Source organism: Rhinolophus ferrumequinum, chromosome 3 (assembly GCF_004115265.2).
Source record: "Rhinolophus ferrumequinum isolate MPI-CBG mRhiFer1 chromosome 3, mRhiFer1_v1.p, whole genome shotgun sequence".
NCBI classification, from domain to species: domain Eukaryota; kingdom Metazoa; phylum Chordata; class Mammalia; order Chiroptera; family Rhinolophidae; genus Rhinolophus; species Rhinolophus ferrumequinum.
Genome location: NC_046286.1, coordinates 90,680,293 through 90,705,785, shown reverse-complemented (window position 1 = coordinate 90,705,785; position 25,493 = coordinate 90,680,293). Strand labels below are relative to the sequence as shown.

Below are 25,493 nucleotides of genomic sequence, written 5' to 3'. Positions count from 1 at the left end.
ACCTTCATCCATTTTCCTTACCCTCTTGCCCCCTCTCTCAGGCTCATATTTCTATGAGTTCTGTTTTTTCAGATTCCACATATACATTAGATTGTACAGCATTGTCTTTCTCTGTTTGACGTACTTCATTTAGATTAATCCCCTCAAGGTATATTCATGTTGGTGCAAACAATAGGTTTTCCTTCTTTATAAGGCTGAATAATATTATTGTGTATATATACCACAATTTTTTATCTGTTCATCCACTGATGGAAACTTAGGTTGTTTTCATGTCTTGGCTATTGCAAATAATGCTGCAATGAACATGAGGGCACAGTTATCTCTTTGAGATAGTGATTTCATTTCCTTCTAATTTATACCCACAAGTGGGATGGCTGGATGACATGGTAGTTCTATTTTTAATTTTTGAGGAACTTCCACATTGTTTTCCATAGTGGCTACACTGCTATGCATTCTACCAACAGTGAACAAAGGTTCCATTTTTTCCACATTCTTGTCAACGCTTGTTATTTTTGTCTTTTGTGATGATAGCCATTCTAACAGGTGAGAGATGATGTCTTATGGTTTTGATTAGTGATGTCATGCACCTTTTCAGGTACCTGTTCACCATGTATGTCTTCTTTGAAAAGGTGACTATTCAATTTTTCTACCCATTTTAATCAGATTACTTTTTGCTATTGAGTTGTATGAGTTCTTTATATATTTTAGATAGTAACCATTTATCAGATATATGATTTCAGAATATTTTGTCCCATTCCATGGGCTGTTTCCTTCATTTTGTTGATGGTTTCCTTTGCTGTGCAGAAACATTTTAGTTTGATGTAGTCCCACTTGTTTCTTTGTGCTTTCTCTTTTAGTGTCACATCCAAAAAAATCATGGCCAAGGCCACTGTAAAACAGCTTACCCCTATGTTTTCTGCCAGGGGTTTTATGGTTTCAGGTCTTATGTTCAAATCTTTAATCCATTTTGAGTTGTTATTTGTGTATGGTGTAATTAACTTCAATGGTACAGTTTCATGCTTTTGCATTTGTCTGATCAGTTTTCCAAGCACCATTTATTGAAGAGACTATCCTTTCTCCATTGTATATTATCGGTTTGTCATAAACTAATTGGCCATATATGCATGGGTTTATTTCTGGGCTCTCAATTCTGTTCCATTAGTCTCTGTATCTGTTTTTATGACAATACCATATATTTTGATTACAATAGCATGATGCTATATTTTGAAATCAGGAAGTGTAATTCCTCCAGCTTTGTTCTTCTTTCTGAAGATTGATTTGGCTATCTAGGATCTTTATAGTTCCATACACATTTTAGGGTTGTTTTTTCCTATTTCTGTGAAATAAAATGCCATTGGAATTTTGATAGGTATTGCATTGAATCTGTACATGGCTATGGGTAGTATGAACATTTTAAAAATATTAATTCCTTGAAATCTTACCATTTGCAACAACATGGATGGACCAGAGGGTATTATACTAGGTGAAATAAGTCAGACTGAGAAAGACAGATATTGTGTAATCTCACTTATATGTGGAATCTAAAGAACAAAATAAATGAATAAACAAAACAGAAAAAGACTCATAGATACAGAGAACAAAGTGATGGTTATTAACTAGAAGGGATGGGGTTTGGCGGGCTGGGTGAGAAAGATAAAGGGATTAAGAAGGACATATTGGTAGTTATAAAATAGTCATGGGGATGTAAAGTACAGTATGGGGAATATAGCCAATAATATAAAAACTATGTATAGTGTCAGATGGGAGGATAACTTTATAAATTATGTGAATGTCTAACCACTACCCTGTACACCTGAAACTAATATAAACTATTATGTAATACTGAATGTCAACTAAAATTAAAAAAATAGTCACAGGACATAAAGTACAACATAAGGAATATAGTTAATAATATTGTAATAACTATGTACAGTGTCAGATGGGTAATAGGTTTATTGGGGTTATCACTTTGTGAGGTATATAAATGTCTAGTCACTATGTTGTTTTGTACACCTAAAACTAATACAAAACTATTAATTCTTCCAATATAACAACATGAGATATCTTTCATTTTTTTGTGCTCTTCTTCAGTTTCTTTCATCAAGGTCTTATAGTTTTCAATGTACAGACCTTTCACTTCCTTCGTTAAATTTATACCTAGGTATTTTATTCTTTTTGTTGCAATTGAAAATGACAATTTTTCTTAATTCTTCTTTTTATTAGTTCATTATTTGTATATGAAAATGCAATTGATTTTTTATATTGATTTTGTATCCTGCAACTTTACTTAATTCATTTATTAATTCTAACAGGTTTCTTTCATGGAGTTTCAGAGCTTTTTACATATAATATCATGTCATCTGCAAATAGAGATGGTGTTACTTTCTTTCTTTTTTGCCTAATATATATCTGGCTAGGGCTTCCAGTACCTTGTTGAATAAAAGTGGCAAGAGTGGGTATCTTTGTCTTGTTTCTGATCTTAGAGGAAAAGTTTTCAGCTTTTTGCTTTTGAATATGTTATCTATGGGCTTGTCATATATGACCTTTATTATGTTCAGGTAAGTTCCCGCTATATCCATTTGTTGAAAGTTTTTATCCTAAATGGATATTCAATTATGTCAAATGTTTTTCTTCATCTGATTTTTATCCTTCACTTTGTTAATGTGGTGTATCACACTGATTTATTTGTGGGTGTTGAACCATCCTTGTGTCCGTGGAATAAATCCCACTTGTTCATGGTATATGATCCTTTTAATGTATTGATGAATTTGGTTTGCTTGTATTTTATTGATGAATTTTGCATCATGGTCATCAGGGATATTGGGCTATAGTTTCTTTTCTTATAGTGTCATTGTCTCATTTTGATGTCAGGGTAATACCGAGCTCATAAAATTAGTTTGGAAATACTCTTTTCTCTTATAATTTGTGGAAGAATTTGAAAAGTATTGGTATTAATTCTTTAAATATTGGGTGGAATTCACCATTGAAGCCATCTGGTTCTGGACATTTCTTTGTTCGGAGCTTTTTATTATTGACTCAAGCTCCTTACTAATAATTGTTCTATTTATATTTTCTACTTATTTATGTTTCAGTCTTGGTATGTCTTAAGTTTCCAGAAATTTAACCATGTCTACTAGGTTGTCCAGTTTTTTGGCATATAATTGTTCAGAATAGTCTCTGATGGTCCTTTATATTTCTGTGGTATCAGTTAGAATATCTTCTTTTTCATTTCTAATTTTGAGTCCAATTTTTTTTTGTAAGTCTAGAATAAAGTTTGTCTATTTTGTTTATTTTTTCAAAAAAAGCTCTGTTTCATTGAGGTTTTCTATTGTCTTTTTTGTTTCTATTTTATTTATTTCCCCTTTCATCTTTTTATTTCCTTCTTACTATTGTCTCTGAACTTACTTTGTTCATTTTCTAGTTCCTTGAGGTGTAAACTTAGGTTATTTGTTATCTGTCTTTTTTTTCCTTAATTTAGGTGTTACTGTAATGAATTTCCCTCTTAGAACTGCTTTTGCTGCATCCTACACATTTTGATATGTTGCATTTCCATTTTTATTTGTCCCTAGTATTATTTTAATTTGACTTTTGATTTCTTCTTGCACACATTGGTTGTTCCATAGCATTGTATTTAATCTTCACATATTTGTGATTTTTAAAAATTTTCTTCTGGTAATTGATTTCTAGTTTCATACTATTTTGGTCAAAAGAAGATGCTTTATGAGATCAGACAATTAAGTTTGCAAACTCGTCCTAGAAAACGTGCTACATACCTCACTGCTGAATATCACTATGGTAACCTTTGAAGTTTTCCCCTTGGGAAGCTATGAACCATCGCCAGCACCTAGTTCACCTTTCAAAGCAATTTTGGAACTCTTTTTCTGGAATGACCTTCTGGAATGTCATTGTATTACCCTTGGAGTCCTGAATGTCATCAAAATGTCTTCCTTTCAATATTTCCTTTATCTTAGGGTAAAGAAAGAAGTCATTGGGGACCAGATCAGGTGCGTGGGGAGGGTATTCCAATATAGTTGTTTATTGGCTAAAAACTCCCTCACAGACATTGCCATGTGAGCTAGTGCATTGTCATGATGCAAGAGCCATGAATTTTGGCGCAAAGTTCAGGTCATTTTCACCTAACTTTTTCACGCAGGCTTTTCAGCACTTCCAAATAGTAAACTTGGTTAACTGTTTGTCCAGTTGGTAGAAATTTATAATACATAATCCCTCTGATAACAGAAAAGGTGAGCAACATCGTTGCAACAAGCTCACGAACTTAATTGTCCGATCTCGTATTTTTGGTCCTTATAAACCAAGCTAGTAAAAATTTTGCAACATGTAATCAAATAACAAAACAGGAAATGTCATGGATTGTAAGCAATAATGTGTTAATAACCACAGGACAAGTTTACTATTAAATATTTATATAAAATATAAAATGCATAAATAATATTTAGGGTAACATACCTTTGTTATCATTTTTCTCTAACTCTCTTAGTGCTTGAACAAACATCATCTGACTTTCGGTGAGAGGCCAACTGTTATACAATACCAAACACTGTATGATACACTTGGAAATCTGAAATAAAATGCAATGTTTAAGCAAAATCAGTAAGAATAAATATAATATGTTCCTAGGAATTTATTATTTTAAACATATGATGAATGCATGTTTTTTCTGGATCATGCAATCATAATTTAATTAAGTACTATCAGATGTTCTCGAAATTCTATAACACCACACTCTATAAAAGTTTATCCTCACCTCCCCACCAAGACCTGCTATATATTCTAATATTTATAATTTTTGCATCCATGCTTGTAAATAAAATTTATTTCTTTAATTTTTGTTACTCATCAGTTTTGGAATTAGGATTACATTAATCTCTGAGAAAAGATTAGAAAGTTTATACTGTTTTTCTGTTTTGTAGAACAATTTACTACTTGAAAGTCAGTTAGATCTATCCAATAAAGACAGCTGGGTCTATGGCTTTTTGGAAAGATAAGACTTAAATGATCATTTCAGTTTTATTTCTTCTTCTTTTCCTTCTCCTTCTGCATTATTATTATTATTATTATTATTATTATTATTATTATATTTTCTATTTTATAGTGAGGCAGTTTTGCCATTCCTCCCCTTAACCTAGTAACTTATCATGCTATTTTTTCTAAGTTTTAAATTTGCTAGCATAGAGTTGTGAATAACACTTTTTTTTTTTTTTTTTTTTAAGAAACCTGTTGTTTGGAGTTGTACATCAACCCTATTTTTTTGTTAGGTATTTGATTTGTTTATAGTTTCTTTCTTGATTGGTCTTATGATAAGCATGTCTACTTTATTATTATTTTACAAATTAAGTGTTTAGTATTCTTCCTATATTTTGGTCCTCATTGTTATTAATTTTTTTTCTTTTGCTCTTTCTCTAACTTTTTGTTGAAGTAGCTTAGCTCATTTGGTTTTTTTTTAATCATTCATGCTTTTGATGAATTAATTTTAAAAGTTAACATTTTACTGAATGCTACTTTAGATGTAGCTTACAAATTTTGCTTTATAGCCTTTTATTGTGTTGAGTACATTGTATTTCATAATCCTTTTTTGATGTTCTTTTAAACATCAAAAATAGAGTATTACTTTGTTTATTTTATTTTGTTTCCACATTTATGGGATTTTAGGTTGTTTATTAATTTCTATATCATTGCATTTGTTCAAATCAATACAATATAGTTTGTTTTTTTTTATTGAGGCTTCCTGTGTGTGTTATGAAAAAAATGTTTTCTGTTTATTATGTTAAGTGTTCTATACAGATATCTAAAGGATTAAGCTTATAACTAAATTTGTCAAATCCTAACAGTCATAAGTATTTTACTTTTCCACCTTGATCTATCAGTTTCTGAGAGGTGTGTGTTAAACTCTTCAACTATTAATCGTTAGCTTACTTCTTTTTCTCTGTAGTTTTTGCTTTTTATCTATCAAGTCTGGGTAGTTAGGTACTTGTATGTTTGTTATGATCATATTTACTTGCTTTATTCTTCCCTGTATTTTTGTGTAATATCCTTCATGAATTCCATATATTGAGATATTAAGATATCATCATAGCTCTCTCTTGGTTTAACTTTAAGCTTTCTGTGCCATTTTGTTTGAAAGCATCCCTTTTAGACTACTTATAGTTGGTTGCTGGTTTTCATCTAACTTTAAATTTTTAACTTTTTAATTGATTAGTAATCAACTTGTATTTATTGTAATTGCTGTCTTATTAAGATTTATTTCTGCCATTTTATTTTCTTAATTTTTTATTTTGTAATGCATAGGTCATGTTTTCTTCTGTTGCATTAAGTTATGGTATATGCATTGCTTTCCATTTCTTTAAGTCATACAAATCAGTTTGTATTAATATGTGACCCTTTTCAAAGTTATATAGCCTTTTATAACTCATATAACAAGATAATTGCATCTACATTACAGGGTTAGTATACAGAATACATTTGCCACATATTTGAAAACCTTGGCACAGAGAAATTGTTCAATAATTGTCCAATTCTTCAATTCTGGTTATGCACTGATGGCATTGCATATTGAAAGCATTATACATTGACAGTTTTTAGGAAGAGCATTATTGTGATTTATGTTAGATTTTTAGGAGCAGTACCATTGAATAATGTAAACATACCTGCTGTTGTGTGCTGGCAGTTTCGTCTACAGGGGCCACACTCACAGTTTCATCTTCTGAAATATACTGACCAAGGTCTGCTACTGCACTTCCAGGTCTACCCTTATAAAATTTCTGAGTGCTCTGGGCATATTTCTTCTTGTACAATTCTTGCTCTTTCTTGGATGAAACATGACTTGAAATAATTTGTTTGCTAGCTGAATAGAAAAAATGTTATGTTTAAGTTAAAATATGTGAAATGCATACTCATTATTGACTCCATTGCATACCTTTATAAGACGTTCAAAAGAACACATCAATTTGTTTGTTTTAAGGAGATAAAAAAAAAATCACTGGCTTCCTGGAAATATTCTGGCCTTAAAGAAACTCACTATAAAAGTATGTGACTTGCACAGAACAATGTGTCTTCTGAGCAACCAGTGATTGCTAAAAGAATATGCAATAATTCAACAATGTTTCAGTCATTCTTTGCCATTCAAATGGCGCTAAACTAATATCACATAATGTGACTTCTTTAGTGTTTAATAGTATGTGTGTAAATGTCATCACACTTATTAAAAACTTTCACTGTAATTTTTAATTTCTACATTATTTTGTAAATAACAATAATATAAGTACCACCGGGAGGAACAAAAGTAAAAATGTGCTGTATGTTTTTAATTAAGTCATTAAATGTGTATTGAGGGAACATAAGCGAATGACACAGGGAAATTCCAATTTCATCCATGACAGAACAATGGGCATTGGATTTATTCTCATAGAATAACAAATGATGAAATTGAACGAAATGCATACATCAACTGTTTGCAGCCATTGGGCAATAGATAGCCCAGGACTGTGATCCTTGAGAGAAGGGAAATGTATAAGGTGATCTCTCTACTTTCCTAGATTTCTGCTTGCCAGAAAGTTAACTGTGGCACAAGGAATTAGACTCCAAACAGTGAACCGCAGTATTGTCACATTCAGGAAGCAAAGATTTGAGTTTGGACCTTTTGAGACAACTGCAGTTTGTGAGGCAGAGTACCAGAGAGGAGGCATCTGAGCAGCAAAAGAGCCCAGAAATATGCACAGGGTTCCACCTGAGTCTTTAACTGAATTCTAAACGTCATCTGTACAAACACCTAACAGGGCGTGGCAAACAACTACTGGGAGAGCATGAGTGTAATGAAGATTCTGAAGGTTGTGCAGTTGTTAGGAGACATTGGAATTCTGACAAAATGAAGGAAATTTAATGAATACACAGAGCATTCAGCTGAGGCTCAAGAAAGGCTATTCTTTAAGGGTAAAGCTACCCTAACCCTAGAGCAATGGAAACTCTAGACTTGATTTAAGAAAGCTTAGAACCAAGTCTTGATAGGATTAAGATAAACTGTAAATATAAACTGTCCGCCAGAAGAAAATTCAAACTCTTTCAATGCAGAAAGCATAATCTAGACTCCACACGACAGCATAATACTCCACAATATAAAAAGCATACATAGCAACATGTATGTATCTTAAAAACATTATACTGAGCAAAAAATACCAGTGAGAAAGACTATTTACATGCTTTCAATTTCATGAACTTCTAGAACAGGTAAAACTAGTGTATTGTGATGGAAATGTGAGCAGTGGTCTTCTCAATTCTCTGCTCCTCCAAATTCTTATTCATATTGGAAAGACATATCCCTGGGCTAATGACAACTCACATATTGTTGCCAGGATTAATAAGAGAGGAAAAAGAGTTGAGCTTTGGGTACATCTATTTTAAAAAAGAAAAAAAAGAAACATATAAATAAAACTAAAATAAACATATAATAATATTATTAATATTATTAATATTATTATATTAGTAATAAGTAATATAAATAACAAGACAGTTGTTTTTAGTAATTTTCTTGTACACTTAATGTATGAACATAAACACTATTAGGAGTTCAGGAAGAGTGCTGACTACCAAATAGTTATGCAAATGTCAATGAGAAGATATACTCAACCATAAAATAAAACATAATGGCAGAATTCAGGAAAAGCATATTATCCAAATAAATGTAGATGAATTATATTACTTTATTTTAGAGACTAGAATCTTGGACTGAGTAGCAAAAAATATCCATTTATTAGAGAAGGACTGAAAGACTAAATGGAAGAACACAAATGAACAGGCAAATGATAAATGGAAGAATCAATGTTAATATCAGACAACCTATTAAAGTTGAAAGGCTGCTTTATATTCATTTTAAAAATACAACATATCAAAATATATAAAGCAAACGTGGAACTTGATGCAACTGGCAACACAGCATAGAAATATGCAAAACTAAAAAAATACTAGACATAAATATTTACAGATTTTACAAAGAACGTAGAGATCTTAACACACTTTTCTCAAAAACTTACATGCCAGTAAGATGAAATGTGACAATCTTGAAATTTTTAAATATCACAATTAGCAAGTTTTATTTTTATTAGAGAGTGTGTGTATTTAGACATCAAACTATTTATCTCCAAAATAGAGCATATGTTTTCTTTACAAACCTCAGTGTAACACTAACCAAAACTGATTTGAATCAAGTCACAGGGAAAGCATCAAATTCCCAAAATAGAAAATAGATAAGCCACACTCTTTAACTCTACAAAATTTAATTAGATATTAATAACAAAAGACTAGCCAGACAATTAATTTTATTATTTGGAAATTGCAAAAATTTATAAATGTTTAAAATTAAAGAGAAAATCAAAGTTAAATAATAAGCCTTGGCCAACTATTATAACACTATATATAAAATGGGCATTCTGGCTTCCTACAAATATAATATATATAGCTAAACTGGGAAAATGTACATTATTAAATTTGTTTATTTAAAAATAAAACTTGAAACATGAACTAAACTTTCAACTAGTGAAACTAGAATAAAGAACAATAGATAAAATTTAAAAGTATAAGGAAAGGTTTAAATGATAAATATGAATATCTATAAAATAGGTTATAAATCTAAAAGAGCCATTAGGCTTGATTGATGAATCCAAATTCAATCTAATAAATCAAAAACAGAGAAATCTCTTAAAAGTCTGATCTAAAATACATTTTAAAAACCCAAATAAATAATATTTAAAAATGGTTATGCAAAAATATCCAGAAGAAATTTTAAAAGGTTAAAAGAATCCTGTATACAGATATATGCAGATATATGTGAAATACTAAGTGAAACTGTCACTTTTAAATAAAAATACATATTGTAAAAATGAAAAAAGTTTGGTAAAAATAACCATTGAAATTATTAAAAAGGCAATTAAAAACAAAGAAAAACTTATCCCCTGAAAACATCAGACTTACACAGTTTTTAGATAAAATCTAATAAACTATTAAAAACCACATGACTCCTGTAGTATTTAAATGGCTTCCAAAGTTTGAAAGTTTCAAAATTAATTTTAAAAATTTGTCATAATTCTAACTTGAGAACCTCAAAAGAGTAGTGTACAATGCATACACAAAGGAAAACACCCATAGTTATTGATATGATCCAACAAACTAAATAAAACAGTATATTCTAAATATAGGAATGTATTAAAAATCTTAAGCAAATAGGTTTTATTCTAAGTGTTCCAAATTAAAAACTAATTTATGAAATTTAAAGGGGTAAAAACTTAATGATGTCTATAAACCACAGAAAACTAATAAAGTTCAAAACCCATTCCATATTAAAATTCTTATCTATCACTCAAAGGAACTTTCTTAAATTTTATGAAGGGCTATTATTCGAAGTCAACAACAAACATAGCACTTAATGGTAAATGCTATAAGCTTTCCTATTTAAGGATATTTCCTTATATCATTATCACTCTTATTTAACATACGTTTGGAGGTCCCAACCAATGCCACAAATTAGAAAAAAAAAGTTATAGTTTTAAGAAGAAATATCAATTATCAAAATAAGTAAAATCCAAGTTTTGTTTAAAATGCTAATGCGAAAATGAAGAATAGAGGCATAAAAGCTAAAATATTAAGGGTATTTTTTTCTGGATAGAATGATTACAACGGATTTCTTGTTCCCTTGTTTATAATTTTCTATTTTTCTACATTAGGCTGGTGTTCTTTTTATAATCAGAATCAAGTCACTGAAATAATTGAATATGTATCTCACCATATCACTGTTATCCATTATTTCAGAAATAATTTTATTTCGTTAATTAATAGCTCAGTTCCATAAAATAAATACCAATTTATAAATAACCTATTCTAAAAAGCCACACTTACACTGGGAACTCAAAGTAATCTCATTCCCCATGAAGTTAAATGCTGGGAGTATAGCTTGGCCTTTCCCAATGGTGCTCACAGTAGTTTCTTCATTTTCTAGGATCTGTAACTTGACGAATACATCTGGTTTGGATGTGCGCACCTGTATTGTAACAAGATGTGGCAATACAACTTTAACTGAATACCTAGAAAGAAAAACATTCAAATTTATAAGCAAGTCTATTGGTCTTTCCTTTAAGTAAGTAAAGCAAACTATAATTTACTGATAACATAATCTAAAAGTAAAACCACTTTGCAAAGTTGACCAAACTCCTGGAAATATTAGTGCTATTATACACTTTGGCAAAATTCCCAGCATGCTATGGTAAAATAAAATAAGTATAGGACATTTATTATCAGCAAATTCCAAACAGGAAATGTAACTTTTTGTTTGGATATGGTAAGCACTCACTTATGAAACTCGAGAAATCTGCAAACTATTGCCACACCACAAACCTTTCCATTACGTGTGGACAAAGAGCACAACTGGCAAAAAACGGAACCCCTGAAGCCTCACTGCTAACAGTGTTTTCTTTGATTCCCCAAATACAGAGAAATCAAAAGTAGAACCCACCACCTGTATTCTCGCCCTTTACCGTGGGAGTTGGGAACCTCTGGCAAAAAAAACTGGAACATACAGTCTAACTCCATCCTAACTCCTCTCTTAATGAAATTAAATGTTTTTGTTTTGTTTTGTTTTTTTCTCCCCCTGCCCCCATCCCTTAATCTAGGTGAATCCTTGCAAATGCTCAGGATCCTATCAACTTTCCATTTCTCTAAAATTGGCTTTTCTGAATATCCTCTTTCCTGTATCTTAAATACTTCCCCACTTGATTCCTCTTGTTGTTTTTTGTACACTTGCAGGTCTCATCCATCTTAAAAATAGATCAAAAGAAAATGGAAAAAAAAATCTCCAGTCAACCCTGCAGCCCAGACGTTGCTCTATTTCATTCCTCCCCAGCTCTCCACCTAAGGAGACAACTTCCACTGTCCTCATCTCATCATTTTCTAATAGCTCACAGCGCTCCACTCTGCCCAGATCGAGGTGCTAAACTTGCTTTTGCCAGTTTTAAGCAGCTTGTCACCACCGTACAGAAACTTCAGTTCTCATCTTCCTTGACCTCCCAGGAGAATTTGACAAGATTGAATCAACTCTCATTTCCCCCTTCTTTAAAAACTCTTCCCCTATGAGCATAACATCTTCTGTACATCCTTTTTGGGGAAGCTTTTTTTTTTTTCTTCTCTCCCATTGACATTCCCATAAATGTCAGAGAAGGTTAATATTCTGTCCTGACTTTCACTGTACAAACTTTCCTGGGCACTTCCATGGGAGGAAACAGAATAATGATTCCCAAATCTGTGTCTCCAGCCCAACTCCCTAGGGAATTGTACATTTTCATTGGTCTATCATATTTCACACCTAAAAGTGAATTAATTGTCTTCCTATTGTCCAACCTGCAAACACAGTCCTCGCTTTCTAACTTCTATCTAAGTAAATGACACCTGCTCTTCAGCAGTCCCCCAAATCATACCCCAGTGGTCCCAATCAACCAAGGCTGTCAATTTTACTTCCTCGGTATCTTAAAATCCCTTCTCTTCTCTCTAGATCCACTGTTATTGTTATGTATTAAATTGTATCCCCCCCCCCAAAAAAAAGCTATATTGGAGACCTAACCCCCAGTACCTCACGATGTCACCTTTTTCATAAGTAATCAAGTTAAAATGAGGACATTAGGGTGGGCCTTAATCCAATATAACTGGAATTCTTATAAGAAAGGGAAATTTGGAAACAGAGCGGTACAGGGAGAATGCTACATGAAGATGAATGCAAACGTTGGAGTGATAACTACCAGGCAAAGAAGTCCGAAGATTACCAGAGTTCCCCAGAAACTAGAAGAAAGCATAGAATAGTTTCTCCCTCATGACCCTTGGTGGAAACCAACCCTGCTGACATTTTTCTCTCATATTTCTAGCATCCAGAGAGATGATACATTTCCGTTGTGTAAGTCATCTACTTTGACAGTTTGTGGGACTTTGGTATGTCATCCCCCAGCAACCAGGTTGCCATCATCACACACCTGGGTTGTTTCAAAGCTTCTACCTGGCTGGTTTCCCTGTCTCCAGTTATGCTCCCCGTCATCCATTCAATGCACTGCAGTCTTTTGAGTGACCACTTGTTTTTCATATTCCATACCTTTTGTGATTAAGTTTAATTTCAAAATAATATGGTTCTAACATTTTTTTCTGTTCTTAGAAATTATATTTAAAGTGTTTTCAATTCATGCTTTGCAGACATAATTTTCTAACCCAAGTTTATTAATGCTATTTTTCTTAAAACACTTCAAAGTGTCTCATTGCTTCTAAGGTAAAATCTAAATCTCTTGCCTTCTGAAGCCCTTCGGGTACGGGCTCTGCTAATCTCTCAGGCCTTCCCACTTGTCACAGTACCCTGGAACCCCACTTAGCAAATAAAACAAATGTCTTTAGTTCCCTGAAAAGGTTATCTTCTCTTTAATTTATGAACTTTCACATACACTTTTCAAGGAGTTCCCGCCTCATGGTCCCCTCTACTTGACAGCTTTAGGACCAGCTTCTGGGACTAACTTAGGTATCAGGTTAAATATCACTTCTTGGTTTATAGTGACCCCACTATGCCATACAATGGTTTCCTATCATAGTAGTTAAAATATTTTTATCACAATTCTTATTTTCAGTTACTGGTGTATTTCCTTCCTTCTTTCCTTCTTTTTCTTGCTTTCTTTCTAATCGGCAATAAGCAAATATATTACAAGAAGCAGCCAGATTGAAAAGAGAATCTTTCATCCCTGCTATTGTCCTCAGTTTACATGTTTTCTTTTAGTATTTTCTCTAAACTTTTACTTACACATAGAATATATTGACAAATATAAATGTCAGAAAACATACTTGGAATATACTGTATATATTGTTCTGTAATTTAATTTTATTGCTGACCATTTTTATTCCAAAAATGTACTTATATTTTTTAAAGGGAAACAAGTTTAAAAGTACAAATAAATAAGAATTTTAAAGGGAAAAATCATCCAGAGTATAATAAATTATTATTTGCTTATATATTGTCAAAATAGTTAGGTGTTTCTTTGGAAAATCAATTTACCAATATGTATGGAGTCTTTAAAACATATAATCTCTTTAGTAATCCTTAGACAATAATCAGAAATTTAATATTTAACAATAAAATATACCTGTCACCTCTCTATTCATACTGTAGAAAAAATGAAAATTTATAACAATAAAGAATAACCAATAACCAAGTAAATTATTGTATATCCATATGAATGTTTACTAGACAATCATGAAAAAGAGTTCACAAAATGTCTTAATGACATCGAGAAATGCTCACACTATAATGTTAAGTAAAAAGATCAGATTACAAAACTTTAATTATGTTATGATTTTAATAATTTTAAAGTGTGAGTAGAAAAAACACTATAAGAAAATACAACAGAACACTAATAATAATTGTTTCCGGGTTTTTTGATTATGAATGACTAATTTTCCAAAATTTTTGTGTATATATTAAAAACAGATGATAAGTATTCTAACAACTCACTTAATAACACCAAATATTTAATAAACGACAGTTATGTATCCGGCACTATGTTAGGTCCTACTCGTATATTGATAAGACATGGTTCCTGCCTTCAATAAATGTTAATTCTCAGAAAAGCTGATGTGAAATTAACCAGCTAAAATTTAATATGTCATATTCTCAGAAAGAAGAAAGGACTATAGAAATATGACCAGGACCAACTATTTATTGTATTTGGAAGTTTAAGCACAAAGGATCTGGCTATTGAAAATCATCATTAAAAGTGATAGATTTTGCTACGTAGAGAACTGGAGACAGGATATCCCAAGACAAGAGAAAAGGCGTGAGCAAAATAAAATCACATGGCATATATATCAGGAGATGGTGTTTATTTTCATCAGGCACCACATGTGTGGTGGCTGGGTAAAAGTGTTAAACATCATACAGTGTGGTTTGGATTTTATTCTACAGCCAATGGAAACTTGTCAAAGATTTTAAAGAAGGGAAATCACATTTTTAAATCTGTATTAGGAAGGCAACCATTGTGGTAGTAAACAATGGATATGTAAATTCATAAGGAGAGAGAGAGAGAGAGAGAGAGAGAGAGAGAGAGAGAGACAGAGAGAGAGAGAGAGAGAGAGGAATATAATGGAGCCATGGGTTCCAGAAAACAGTATTTCTATAGACAAAATATAATGAGGCCCTGAAATAGTAGAAGTACATTGAGACTAGAGAGAGGGCATAGAGACCAGAGGTATGCCAAAATTAGAATCAAAAGGACTGATTAATGAAAGAGAGTGGAGCCCATAATAAGGCCATTCATGGAAAGTTTAGTTGGCAGGTAAGGAGAAACCCACACAAGAGACTAGCCAAAGATCAAGCAGAACAAGGAGGAAGTACTAAGAGGAAGGAGTATTATGAAGGATGTTTAACAAAAGTCAAATAGAATGAAGACTAAGAAAGTATCATTACCATTATATGTAACCACATAGGCTTGATCCTACATAGCACTTTATACTCACATTATTCCCTAAATTAATTGTTTCCAAGAGAGTGTAGAAAGTGACTCCAAGTTTTACTATATAATTTATTATTTTTTAATAATATTGTTTAAAATAAAATAATAAAATAAAAATTTAATATTTTAAAAGGAACGCATTTCCCCTTCTGTCATGTACTTATACCTGAATAAGATTTTCTTATCATTGGGTATATAGTAGTCTCTGATTTCCTTTATGGCAAAGGTATTGCATGGAAAGTCTCGAGAGAGGCATGGGAGTGGATTACAAGAACCAATGAGACGCAATTTCCATCGTGAGGCAGATACATGTGTGTCACCAGTATATACTTCAGCCACAAAGGTGTATCCTTTCTATAAGAAAGAAGAATTACACAGAAGTTACACTGTCTCTTCAAAGTATAATGTATGGTTTAACAGTACTAAAATGCTGTATTACCTTGATATGTATAAAGATCCCAAGATCTTTTGATAAACATCAAATAACTAGCATTATGTTTTGAAATCCCACTTAGAAAGCACCATCTTACATGTTTACAGAAAAAATGAATAACTCTAACACTTTTGAGGTATGGCTCCCTAGCTGTAAACACCATGCTTAACTGTAGTGGATAATTACTATATTTTCTTCTAATTCTTTTAATGGTTCCTAAGGCAGATTTTTATCATTGTGTCATCCTGGAGTAGCCCAATAGCTTCCTACTTAATTTCCTTGTCTTCTCAGAATTATCTTTCTAAATATGAGATGAGAAAAGCAGAAGAATTTATGAAAATGTAGTTCCCTTGGGATGACAATTAGCAAGTAAATCTATCAAATTAACAGCATATCTGGTTCCATGAAATCCAGATGTGAGTCTGGAGATCAGTTCTTTAGATTGGAGAAAAGAAGCAGGTAAGAATCTTGGGAAAGTGATAATGTCATAGTGGGCGATACCTTGATTCAACATAATTGGATATCTGGCCAAGGAGTCAGTGAAGCAAGAGATGATAACGAGATACAAAGAACCGTAATATCATAATGAGATACAAAAGCTCAAAATAATTCTGACTTTATAATTCCAGATAATCCTAATAAGGAAGAAAAAAACAGATTTGCATTCCAGTTGCTCTCAGTGGCAGAGCAGGCTGTCTGAGGTGTTTAGATTTCCAAAAGCAAAACTTACAAACATACAAGACAGAATGAATTCAGAACATTGCAATAAATGTCTAAGAATATTAACCAGAATTCCAATACTCATAATGAGATGAGAGTTGCCACACCAATATGGACCTTTTGATATTATGTCTGGGGCAATGAAAAAGGAAGAAAAATCATGTATGCCATTTTTACTTGCAAAGTGTAATGCACAGATTTATTGCTATTTTAATTATTATTTGAGCTTGTCATACTTATGCATTAAAAAGCAATACAAAATCATATGACTTATTTTGTGTTTGTCTCAGAGAATAATTTTAAGAGGGGAAATAAGTCGTCATGAAATGGTAGAATAGATATCGGTAAGTGAAAACTTAAGGCCAAACCAGTGATGACAGGATTGTAAGAGAGGACCTGAATTATTCTAAATGATTTCAAGACTCTTGAGTAAAATAGTAGCATAATAGAATACCCTGTACTGAGAGATCTTATAGATGAGTGTTCCAAATCACAGTTTATGGTTTTTGAACTATTATGAAAAAATATGGCAAATGATTCTGAATGAAAACTATTTTAACACTGTGTTTTTATTTTTTTAACCTTAGAACACTTTATTTTTACATAAAATAAATTACTATCTTGACGAACACTAGTTCTGTGGATATACATTGAAAAATGTTGACCTAAAATAGGTTACATATGTGTCAAAATGCCTGCAGGTGCCAAATGCCAATACAATCATTGGCTACAAGACAATGGAGTCATGATCTTCCTTATATTTAGATGGGTCAAAATTTCCTTTAAAGGCTGCATTCAATTCTGAGAACCGTAACTAAGAAGGGACATAGATAATTTGGAGAAATACTCAAAGATCAGGAATCATTAAGAGAGGAAAACCATACCACAAAAGGGACCGTTGAAACTATTCTCCTGTTCACACAGATCTACATTCTCCTCCCCGTTCTCTCAATGTGTTTTCTAAAATGAGTTAAAATGAGAGGATAGAGGAGATGAGTTATTAGCGACAGGGAGTGGCTATGTTTGTTGTAATCCTGAATTTGCAATTTAGGAATAATAGTTAAATGGAGAAAGAATATCTTTCTGCATATTGACTCAAAATGCATCATTTAGAGCTATCTTCAAAGTTCAAACGTAGTCTCCGAAGAAAGGTCTTCAGTGGAGCTAAAAATAAAAACCAAACCAAACCAAACCAAACCTAAACAAAGTATGCTAGATGTAAACAAGTATCAGATTCTTATTTGGTTCAACTAAATAACCTTTAACGGTCCTTACCAAAATTAAGTGTCAATGACTAATATCAGTATATTTATCAAGAAAGCCAAGAGCTCATTTCTAGAATTTGATGCTATCTATGACCTTGATAGAGTCTTCTCTTCCATTAAATCATTTTTTCCATATGGATTGTTGGGATTTTTTTAAATTTCCAATTACAAAATAAACAAATGTTTATATTCAAAAGGAAATCTAGGTCTCAATTTTTCTGTGAAGGTGAAACTGCTCTAAAACATAAAGTCTTATTTTAAAAATCCTTAAAACCACTCAAAAGAGCTATTGACTTTTTTACGAAATCAACAAACTTTTTCTTTTTCCTTCATTCCTATAAATCAGTACTCATTAGATAGGTACGTCTTAATTTGTGCAAAATAATGCATAGAATCATAGGCTGATGTGAACCTTGGAAGTCAATTATAACCACAACTCAAAGAGAAAAATGAAGAAGTTCAAAGCCACACAGCTAAAGAATGGACGATCACAACTAAATAGATCACCTGGCTTTCAGGGCAGGTATACACTATTTTTTGTCATGCTTCCTTCTCGGAGGAAATGACCAAACATACAAAGATAAGATTCAAATAACAGAGACGCAACATGATTTAAGTGAATGTCAGAGATCAAGGTCTATCACTCAGAGGCAGTAATGTGACTAGTGCTCCTATATTTGGAAGGAATCTGTAGCCATAGAAAAGACCGGGGGTGGTAAGTGGCTGTGTAATCAGTCCCTTGAAATATTTAGGAATAGAATAAAAACCTAGTGGGAAACTGAGATAACTCTGATTTGGTGTAAGGATAGGACTAAATGAGCTCTTTAGCTCCATTTCTACATTAAGGTTTTGCATGATCTTAACAATGAGAATTTCTAATGCTTTCCTTTTGTCTTATTTTCTTTGGAGAGAAGAAGAGGCCTGAGAGGGGAATGTTCTAGCATTCACATTAAGTACCTACTGCTGTCAAATCAATGCAACTTCTATAGAAAAAGACCTGGACATTATTCCTCTGTTAAGTAGATTGAAGGCATATCTACTCTACCTTCTGAAACTTCTACAAAGTTCTGGCTTCTCACCGCCATTCTATCATACAGAAAGAACAAATTTTGCACCTACCTTATTCTTGGTATAAAGATAAGGCACCACTTTATGGAACACCTTTGGCACTTGTTCCATTGTGTCATTATTAACAACGTGGAGCATACAGTTTGGGAGTGTAGTATATACTTTGGGGACCAAAACCATATCTTGATTAACCAGAAATGTTTCTCTGTAATTACAAAAGCATGAACTTTCCCTTGGCATGAATCATAAAGAAAGTTTGAAATTAGGTTTGATGCTAAGAAATAAAAACATAAGTTTAAAGTTCCAAATAACTATGAGGTACACCTATTGTTTTCCTTTAAAAACTATTAACATATTATTTTGTGATTGAAATGCAAACCCTTTAAGAAATCCAATTTTTGTAATTTGTAACTTTTACCTAATATGCTTAGAAATTAAATGATTTCTTTCTGTACTGAAAGCACATGAATTTATTACAATATTGTTATCATACTCATAAAAAGTTCTAATTAACTTCACATTCATCATATTTTGTTTAAGACAACACAGATAAAATTTTCTGTATCTCATTTATGCATAGCAAACGTGGAAGATATTTTAACTAAGTTGTGAAAGCAACCTAAAATGTCATATTTCTACTATTATCATAAATAAAACTCCACACATCTGAATACTGCGAGCCATTTAAAGGTGACATCATTTGCTAATATATGATAGCCTCACCTGAATACTATGAACCAACTATTTGGTGGCTGGTCTCCATAACTCACAGTATAGTCGGCAAAAACAACCTTCGTTTCTTCATCTTGATAGCATGGATAAGATTCAATAGACTTGCACTTGCTTTTAAACATTAGTCTAGGAATGTAAAAATAACTTAAGTACCAATGGCAAAAGCAACCTCTATTTTCTATTTACAAAAAAGAAACAGGCAAAAATTAGCATAAAATATTACAGTCTATTGGTGGCTGCATTGAGTCCTTGAACAAACGGCTGTGGGGCTCATGGAGCATGGAACCAAGGTAGAGGAGACCATTCCAGGTTGGTGATGAAAGATGTCTCTCAAAGGTGCCCATAGTTGTCTGAGTTTCGTAGTCAAGGGAAAATCTAATTCATGACTGAGGGAGTAATTGTGTTTACAGGTTGAAAATCAGCACCAATGTTGAAGCTATAATGGTAGGAAAACTAGTAATAAAACTAGGTAGGAGCCACTAAAGTTCTGGAGTTAACATAAAGAATTGATACTAGAATGCAGTGTAAAGTGAGGAATGGATTTGGAAAAATAAATTGAAAAAAAAAAAAAACTTGAACAAGGGAAGAGTGCAGAGTTCTCCTTTTACATGATTTCTGTTACATGAGGGAGTACTGCAAGCAACTGGTTAAAGAAATATTGGCTGAGTTTTCTCCATGTTTTCCCCCTGGAAGGCTGTGGCATATTCTGGAACATGATGAGGGTGATGTGAGGGATTCTCCGGGTCCTATCCTTCCCACCCTGCCAGGAACTGGATCTATCCTCAGTAGCGCCAGGAATCTAGGGCCTTTTATATAACGTCCCTGGTATTAGCTGGGATGGAAACCATAACGGCCATAGAAAATGGCTTCCTATTAGAGGTCTACACAGAGCTAGAGCTGCTCTTGGCTTCCAGAAGGTAGATGGCTGAATGTACCATCCATGGGAAGTCATGGAGCGTCTCATGGAGGACAGGATTCTCATGATACATAAGATCATTGGTCTTTGGTGGTGGGAGGAAATTGATACGTTTGTATTTGGAAGGGTTTTAAGCCTTTTAAAATAGTCACAAAGAACAAAGATGGACTATGTATCCTGGTTTGCCTGGAGCAGTGCTGGTTTATGCTCATAGCCCTGGCATAATTATTACGAGTGCTCCTTCTGCCTGTAAAAGTGTCCCAGTTTGGATGATAATAACCCATCACCCTAACGAGGAACTATAATGTGGCGGTCTGGCAATGCTGAGCACCACTGCCAATCACATGGGGGCTGGCTTAATCTAAATGTGGCTGTTGGCTGAGCCAACACCAGGAACTAAGCAGGGCCTGAACCGGCTGTGACAGGACTCACCACCACTCTAAGATAAGGGTGGGATTTAGAGGCTACTGTCCGTCATTGTTCCTGTACTACTTTCTACCCTCTTTCATATACCGCAGGATTCTAATGAACATAGGGCCATCAAAATCTTGGTGTACCATGTGGAATATCTTGAATGACCCAGAGAGTTATCCTTGACAGGCTTGAAAGATTTTATTTTAATAATGAATCCTAGGACAGAGCGAAAGTTGTATTGGTAAATTGAGCCTTGCCCAAAGTAGACTTGGGGAAGTTCTACCCCTTGAGATCTGAGAATGAAAGGTTAGTCTCCAGGACCTCAAAGTTCCCCCATGTAGCAGTAAGAAAATTAGCAATATGTATAATGGCTAATGTTCTGTATGAGCTCAGTTTATAGCATTGTGCTAAGTATGTTTCCTGTGTGTTACCTTAATTGATCTTTACAGCTTTATAATAAAATAGTACTGTGAGGTAGATATTATACTGAATATTACAGATAAAAAACATTTTAATTTTAATTTCAGAGAGGATAAGAAACTTACCCCAGGCCACATATCTGATAATTAATAGGGCTGACATTAGCATTAGGTCTGACACTAAAAGCTGTGCTCTTGACCATGTAATTAATGTCTGCTAGGATGAGTGGTAGTTTTGGATGCTCCTGGCATTTAAGTTTAAAGATCAGTCAGACTTGTCAGTTGTATCCGTCCAATAGACACAGGCGTACAACTATTGAAAGAGCATGGCCCCTATATTGGACGTTTGCTGAGTTTCTGGGAAATGCTCCCAGCCATGGTGGAAAGCTCATATGGAGAGACACGCCAGTCCCCTGAAGACGTTATGCCCGTGTTTCAAATATACCTCCATAGTGAACTTACCTGTCTCCTTAATAGCAGAGCTCATGATTTTAGCACTTCATTTACCTGAAAGTTCGGCATTAGGTACAATTGCTGACCCAGAGCTGCAGAAGCGGGTTGGAGAAGAAGGTTTGTGCTCTCTGTGAGCATGTGTACAATTGGAATCGTAAACAAAAGAGGACCCCTTTTAGAAAACTGGGGTTCTGAAGTCAAAGTGATCAAGCTGGATTATCAGACCACAGCAGTAGCCCTGGGCCAGGAATGGGTGAGGTGAGTGAGGCACTCGTTCTCAGGGTTGGGTAAGCACAGATTTGGATTTTCTCTGTATTTCAAATTTTGATATTTCGTTCATCATGAAATTCTTTTTCATTAATTTTTGGTTATTTTAAATTTTTATGTATTTTATATATAATTTTCTATTTGTCTCTTGCTTATAAATAGGAACGCAATTGTTATTTTATGTTGACCTTATATCAACAATTTTTCTTAATTCTCTCATTAAGGCTAATAACTTTTCTGTATATTTTTTTGGTATTTTCTGCACATACAGTTATATCATCTGTAAACAGTGGTGGTTTTATTTTTCCCTTCAAATCCTAACGACTTTTATTTTGCTTTATTGTCTTTTTGCTCTTCTTGGAATTATTCTAGGATTATTTTGAATATAAGTGGTCAAGCAGGCATCTTTGTCTCACTCCCAAACTCAGCAAGAGCTTTCAGAATTTCATCACCAGTCATGTTTATGGTAGGCTTTTTAAATGCTAGGTACCATAACATATTAAGGAAAGTCTTTTGTAATCCTAGTTTGCTAAAAAAAATAAAATAAAATAAAAAATAATTTTAAATTTATGTTAAATTCTATCAAATGGTTTTCTGAACCTAGAAGACCAAATGATTGTCCCTTTTTCTCGTCAATGTGCTGAATTAAAATGACAGATTTTCTAATGTGAAACCAGCATTGCATGTCTGAGAGTGGGAGGCCCACTTGACTATAAGGTATTATACTATTTATGTAACTCTGACCTTAATTTGCTAGTTTTAGAACATATTTTTGCATCAACGTTTAAAGGGTTATTGGTTTACAGTTTCATTTACTGTACTGTCCGTGTTGAGTTTTTTATCAAGATTATGAGTTCAGAAACATTTCCTCTTTTTCTAATCTCTGGAAGATGTGTAAGATTCATCTTATTTCTTCTTAAATTCACTAGTTAATCCATTAGTACATCGCTAAAGAATATATGACGCATCCTTGCCCTATTTGAGTATCACCTAAATAATTACTTTTACCATTTCTATAGTAACACTAGAACCTTAGAACTCTTTAAAGCCTTTTATCCAATTTCTGCATTGCTAAGGTCATGAATTTACTCCCAATAAATTCTAATTGTCCTTTGAAGATAAGTCTTATTTCTCTGGCTGCTTTGAAGGTCTTTCTTTTGGCCTTTGGTTTTCAGGTGTGGTTTTCTTTGCATCCTTCTTGCACGGTGTCTGTATGCAGATGCTCTTGAAAATATGGGTTGATGTGTTTTCTCAGTTTTGGAAAGTTTGCAACCATTATCTTTTTACATGCTGGGACTATAATTACATAGACAATATACTTTTTGAGCATGTCCCACATGTCCTTTATGCTTTTGTCTTATTTTCCACTCATTCCCCCTGCGCTTCAGTTTGGACATATTTGTCCGTTGACCTATCTCCCAGTTCACTAAGCTCTTCTATCCTGCCTGGCCCACGAAAAACCATTAAAAAGTTTTTAGTTTCAGTTATTAAAAATTTCATTTATGTAATTTCCATTTAACTGTGCTTTATTATTCTAAACTTTTGAACTATTTTCCCTTTCTTTATTCTTTATTTTCTTGGGTATTTTCATAATAGTTATCTTTAGAGATTTTGTCTGCTAACTCCAACATCACCAGAGGGTCTGCTTCTTTCATATACATATGTATGATTTTCTCTTTCTTTTGTTCAGATTTTATCTTGTCTTGCACGTGGTTTGTGGCTAGAATGCAGTTTTTGTGAGGCTTAGTCCTTCCGATTGGTCCCTGTTTCTAGAGTGTTACCCTCCAGAGATTTCAGCTGACAACTTTACTTGTTTACTGGAGTTCCCACGTCTAGCAGGTCCTTAACTATAACTGTTGTGTCCACAGCACTGTAAGACTTCAGAAAACTCTGTTCTGCTTCTCAGAGGATTTCTGCTTTAAATTTTAGATAAGTTCAATTAAGACAAGCAAAAAATATTAAGTACCATAGAAATGTTTCAGATAAAATATTGTGGAAGTTCAGAAGCGATGGTGTGTTTTAAGCTATAGTGATGAGGGAAAACTCAATGAATATGGTAGCATTTGAAGTGGAATTTGAAGGATACCAAAATACTGTAATAACATGTCAGACAGAAAAAGACAAGTGCCACATGATTTCACTTATATGTGGAATCTAAAAACAAATAAACAAACGAACAGAATAGAAACAAACTCATACACAGAACAAATTGATGGTTGACCGATGGGAGATGGTTGGGGGAATCAATGAAAAAGGGGAAGGGTTTATGATGTACAAATTGCCAATTATAAAAACAATCGGGGGGGTGTAAAGTACAGCATAGGGAAAATAGTCAATAACATTGTAATAACTATGTATGGTGTCCAATGGGTACTAGGCTTATCAGGGTGATCACTTCATAAATTATATAAATGTCTAATCACTATGCTGTACATTTATACTGAATATATTATTGTATGTCAACTGTAATTGAAAAATAGAAATGTAAGAAAAAAAGAAATATCATACTACTTTACCTCAAGAGGGAAACTGCATACTGTTCTATATTCATTTCCAGTACAGCCCAAACTTTTTGAAGAGTATCTGCAACACTGGTATTTTCCTTTGTGTCTAAAAACAATGATAAAAATACAACAATATAAAAGCTGTAAGGTGCCTGAAGGATTATCTTGTTCAAAGCCCTCTTTTTACAGAAGTTGAAACACACGAGTAAGGTGGTACCCAAGTCACAGGCTTTATTAGCAGCAAAATCATGTTTAAAATATAAAGTTATAAAACTCTAGTTGAGAGCTTTGTTCACCATTTTATGCTGTTTCCTTTCATTTTTAAGTTAAGAATCATAAAATAGCCTCTGATTTAATGGAAATAATTATCAATGAGTTTACATCAGATCTTGATCACACCAAAAATTCCTTATGAAAATTCTTATGTCAGAAAAAAGAATTCATCTAATTTTTCTAAAAGGCAGTGACTACTAGGATTCCACTAAAGTTTTGTCTAAAGCATAATCCACAGATGGCTTAAGAGTAAATGATTTGGCAAAAAAATCCATAGTAACTACTTTAAATTTAACATGTCAAAACTGACAGTTTTTTCTGATTATCCTATCTTAATTTTTTCATAGTACTGACCAGTATTTGAAATTGATTTCTTAATATATTTACTTGTCTACTGTATGCCTACTACCACAAGATTCATTAGAGCAGAAACTTTGTCAGTTTTATTGATTTCTATAAGGCCAGAATCTAGAACAGCACTGTACACACAAGTAATTCA

General features: G+C 33.1%; 1 protein-coding gene across 1 annotated transcript in view; it reads right to left on the bottom strand.

Moving 5' to 3' along the window:
- Positions 1-25,493, bottom strand: part of ADGB (androglobin) — a 141,139-nt gene that overhangs the window by 26,044 nt on the left and 89,602 nt on the right. Inside the window, exons 23-29 of the mRNA XM_033095014.1 lie at positions 24,734-24,827; positions 19,740-19,874; positions 19,068-19,221; positions 15,697-15,884; positions 10,903-11,087; positions 6,666-6,862; positions 4,468-4,579 (exon numbers count right to left, since the gene is read on the bottom strand). Coding sequence (XP_032950905.1) covers positions 4,468-4,579; positions 6,666-6,862; positions 10,903-11,087; positions 15,697-15,884; positions 19,068-19,221; positions 19,740-19,874; positions 24,734-24,827 — 1,065 coding nt within the window. The remainder of the gene's footprint in view (positions 1-4,467; positions 4,580-6,665; positions 6,863-10,902; positions 11,088-15,696; positions 15,885-19,067; positions 19,222-19,739; positions 19,875-24,733; positions 24,828-25,493) is intronic.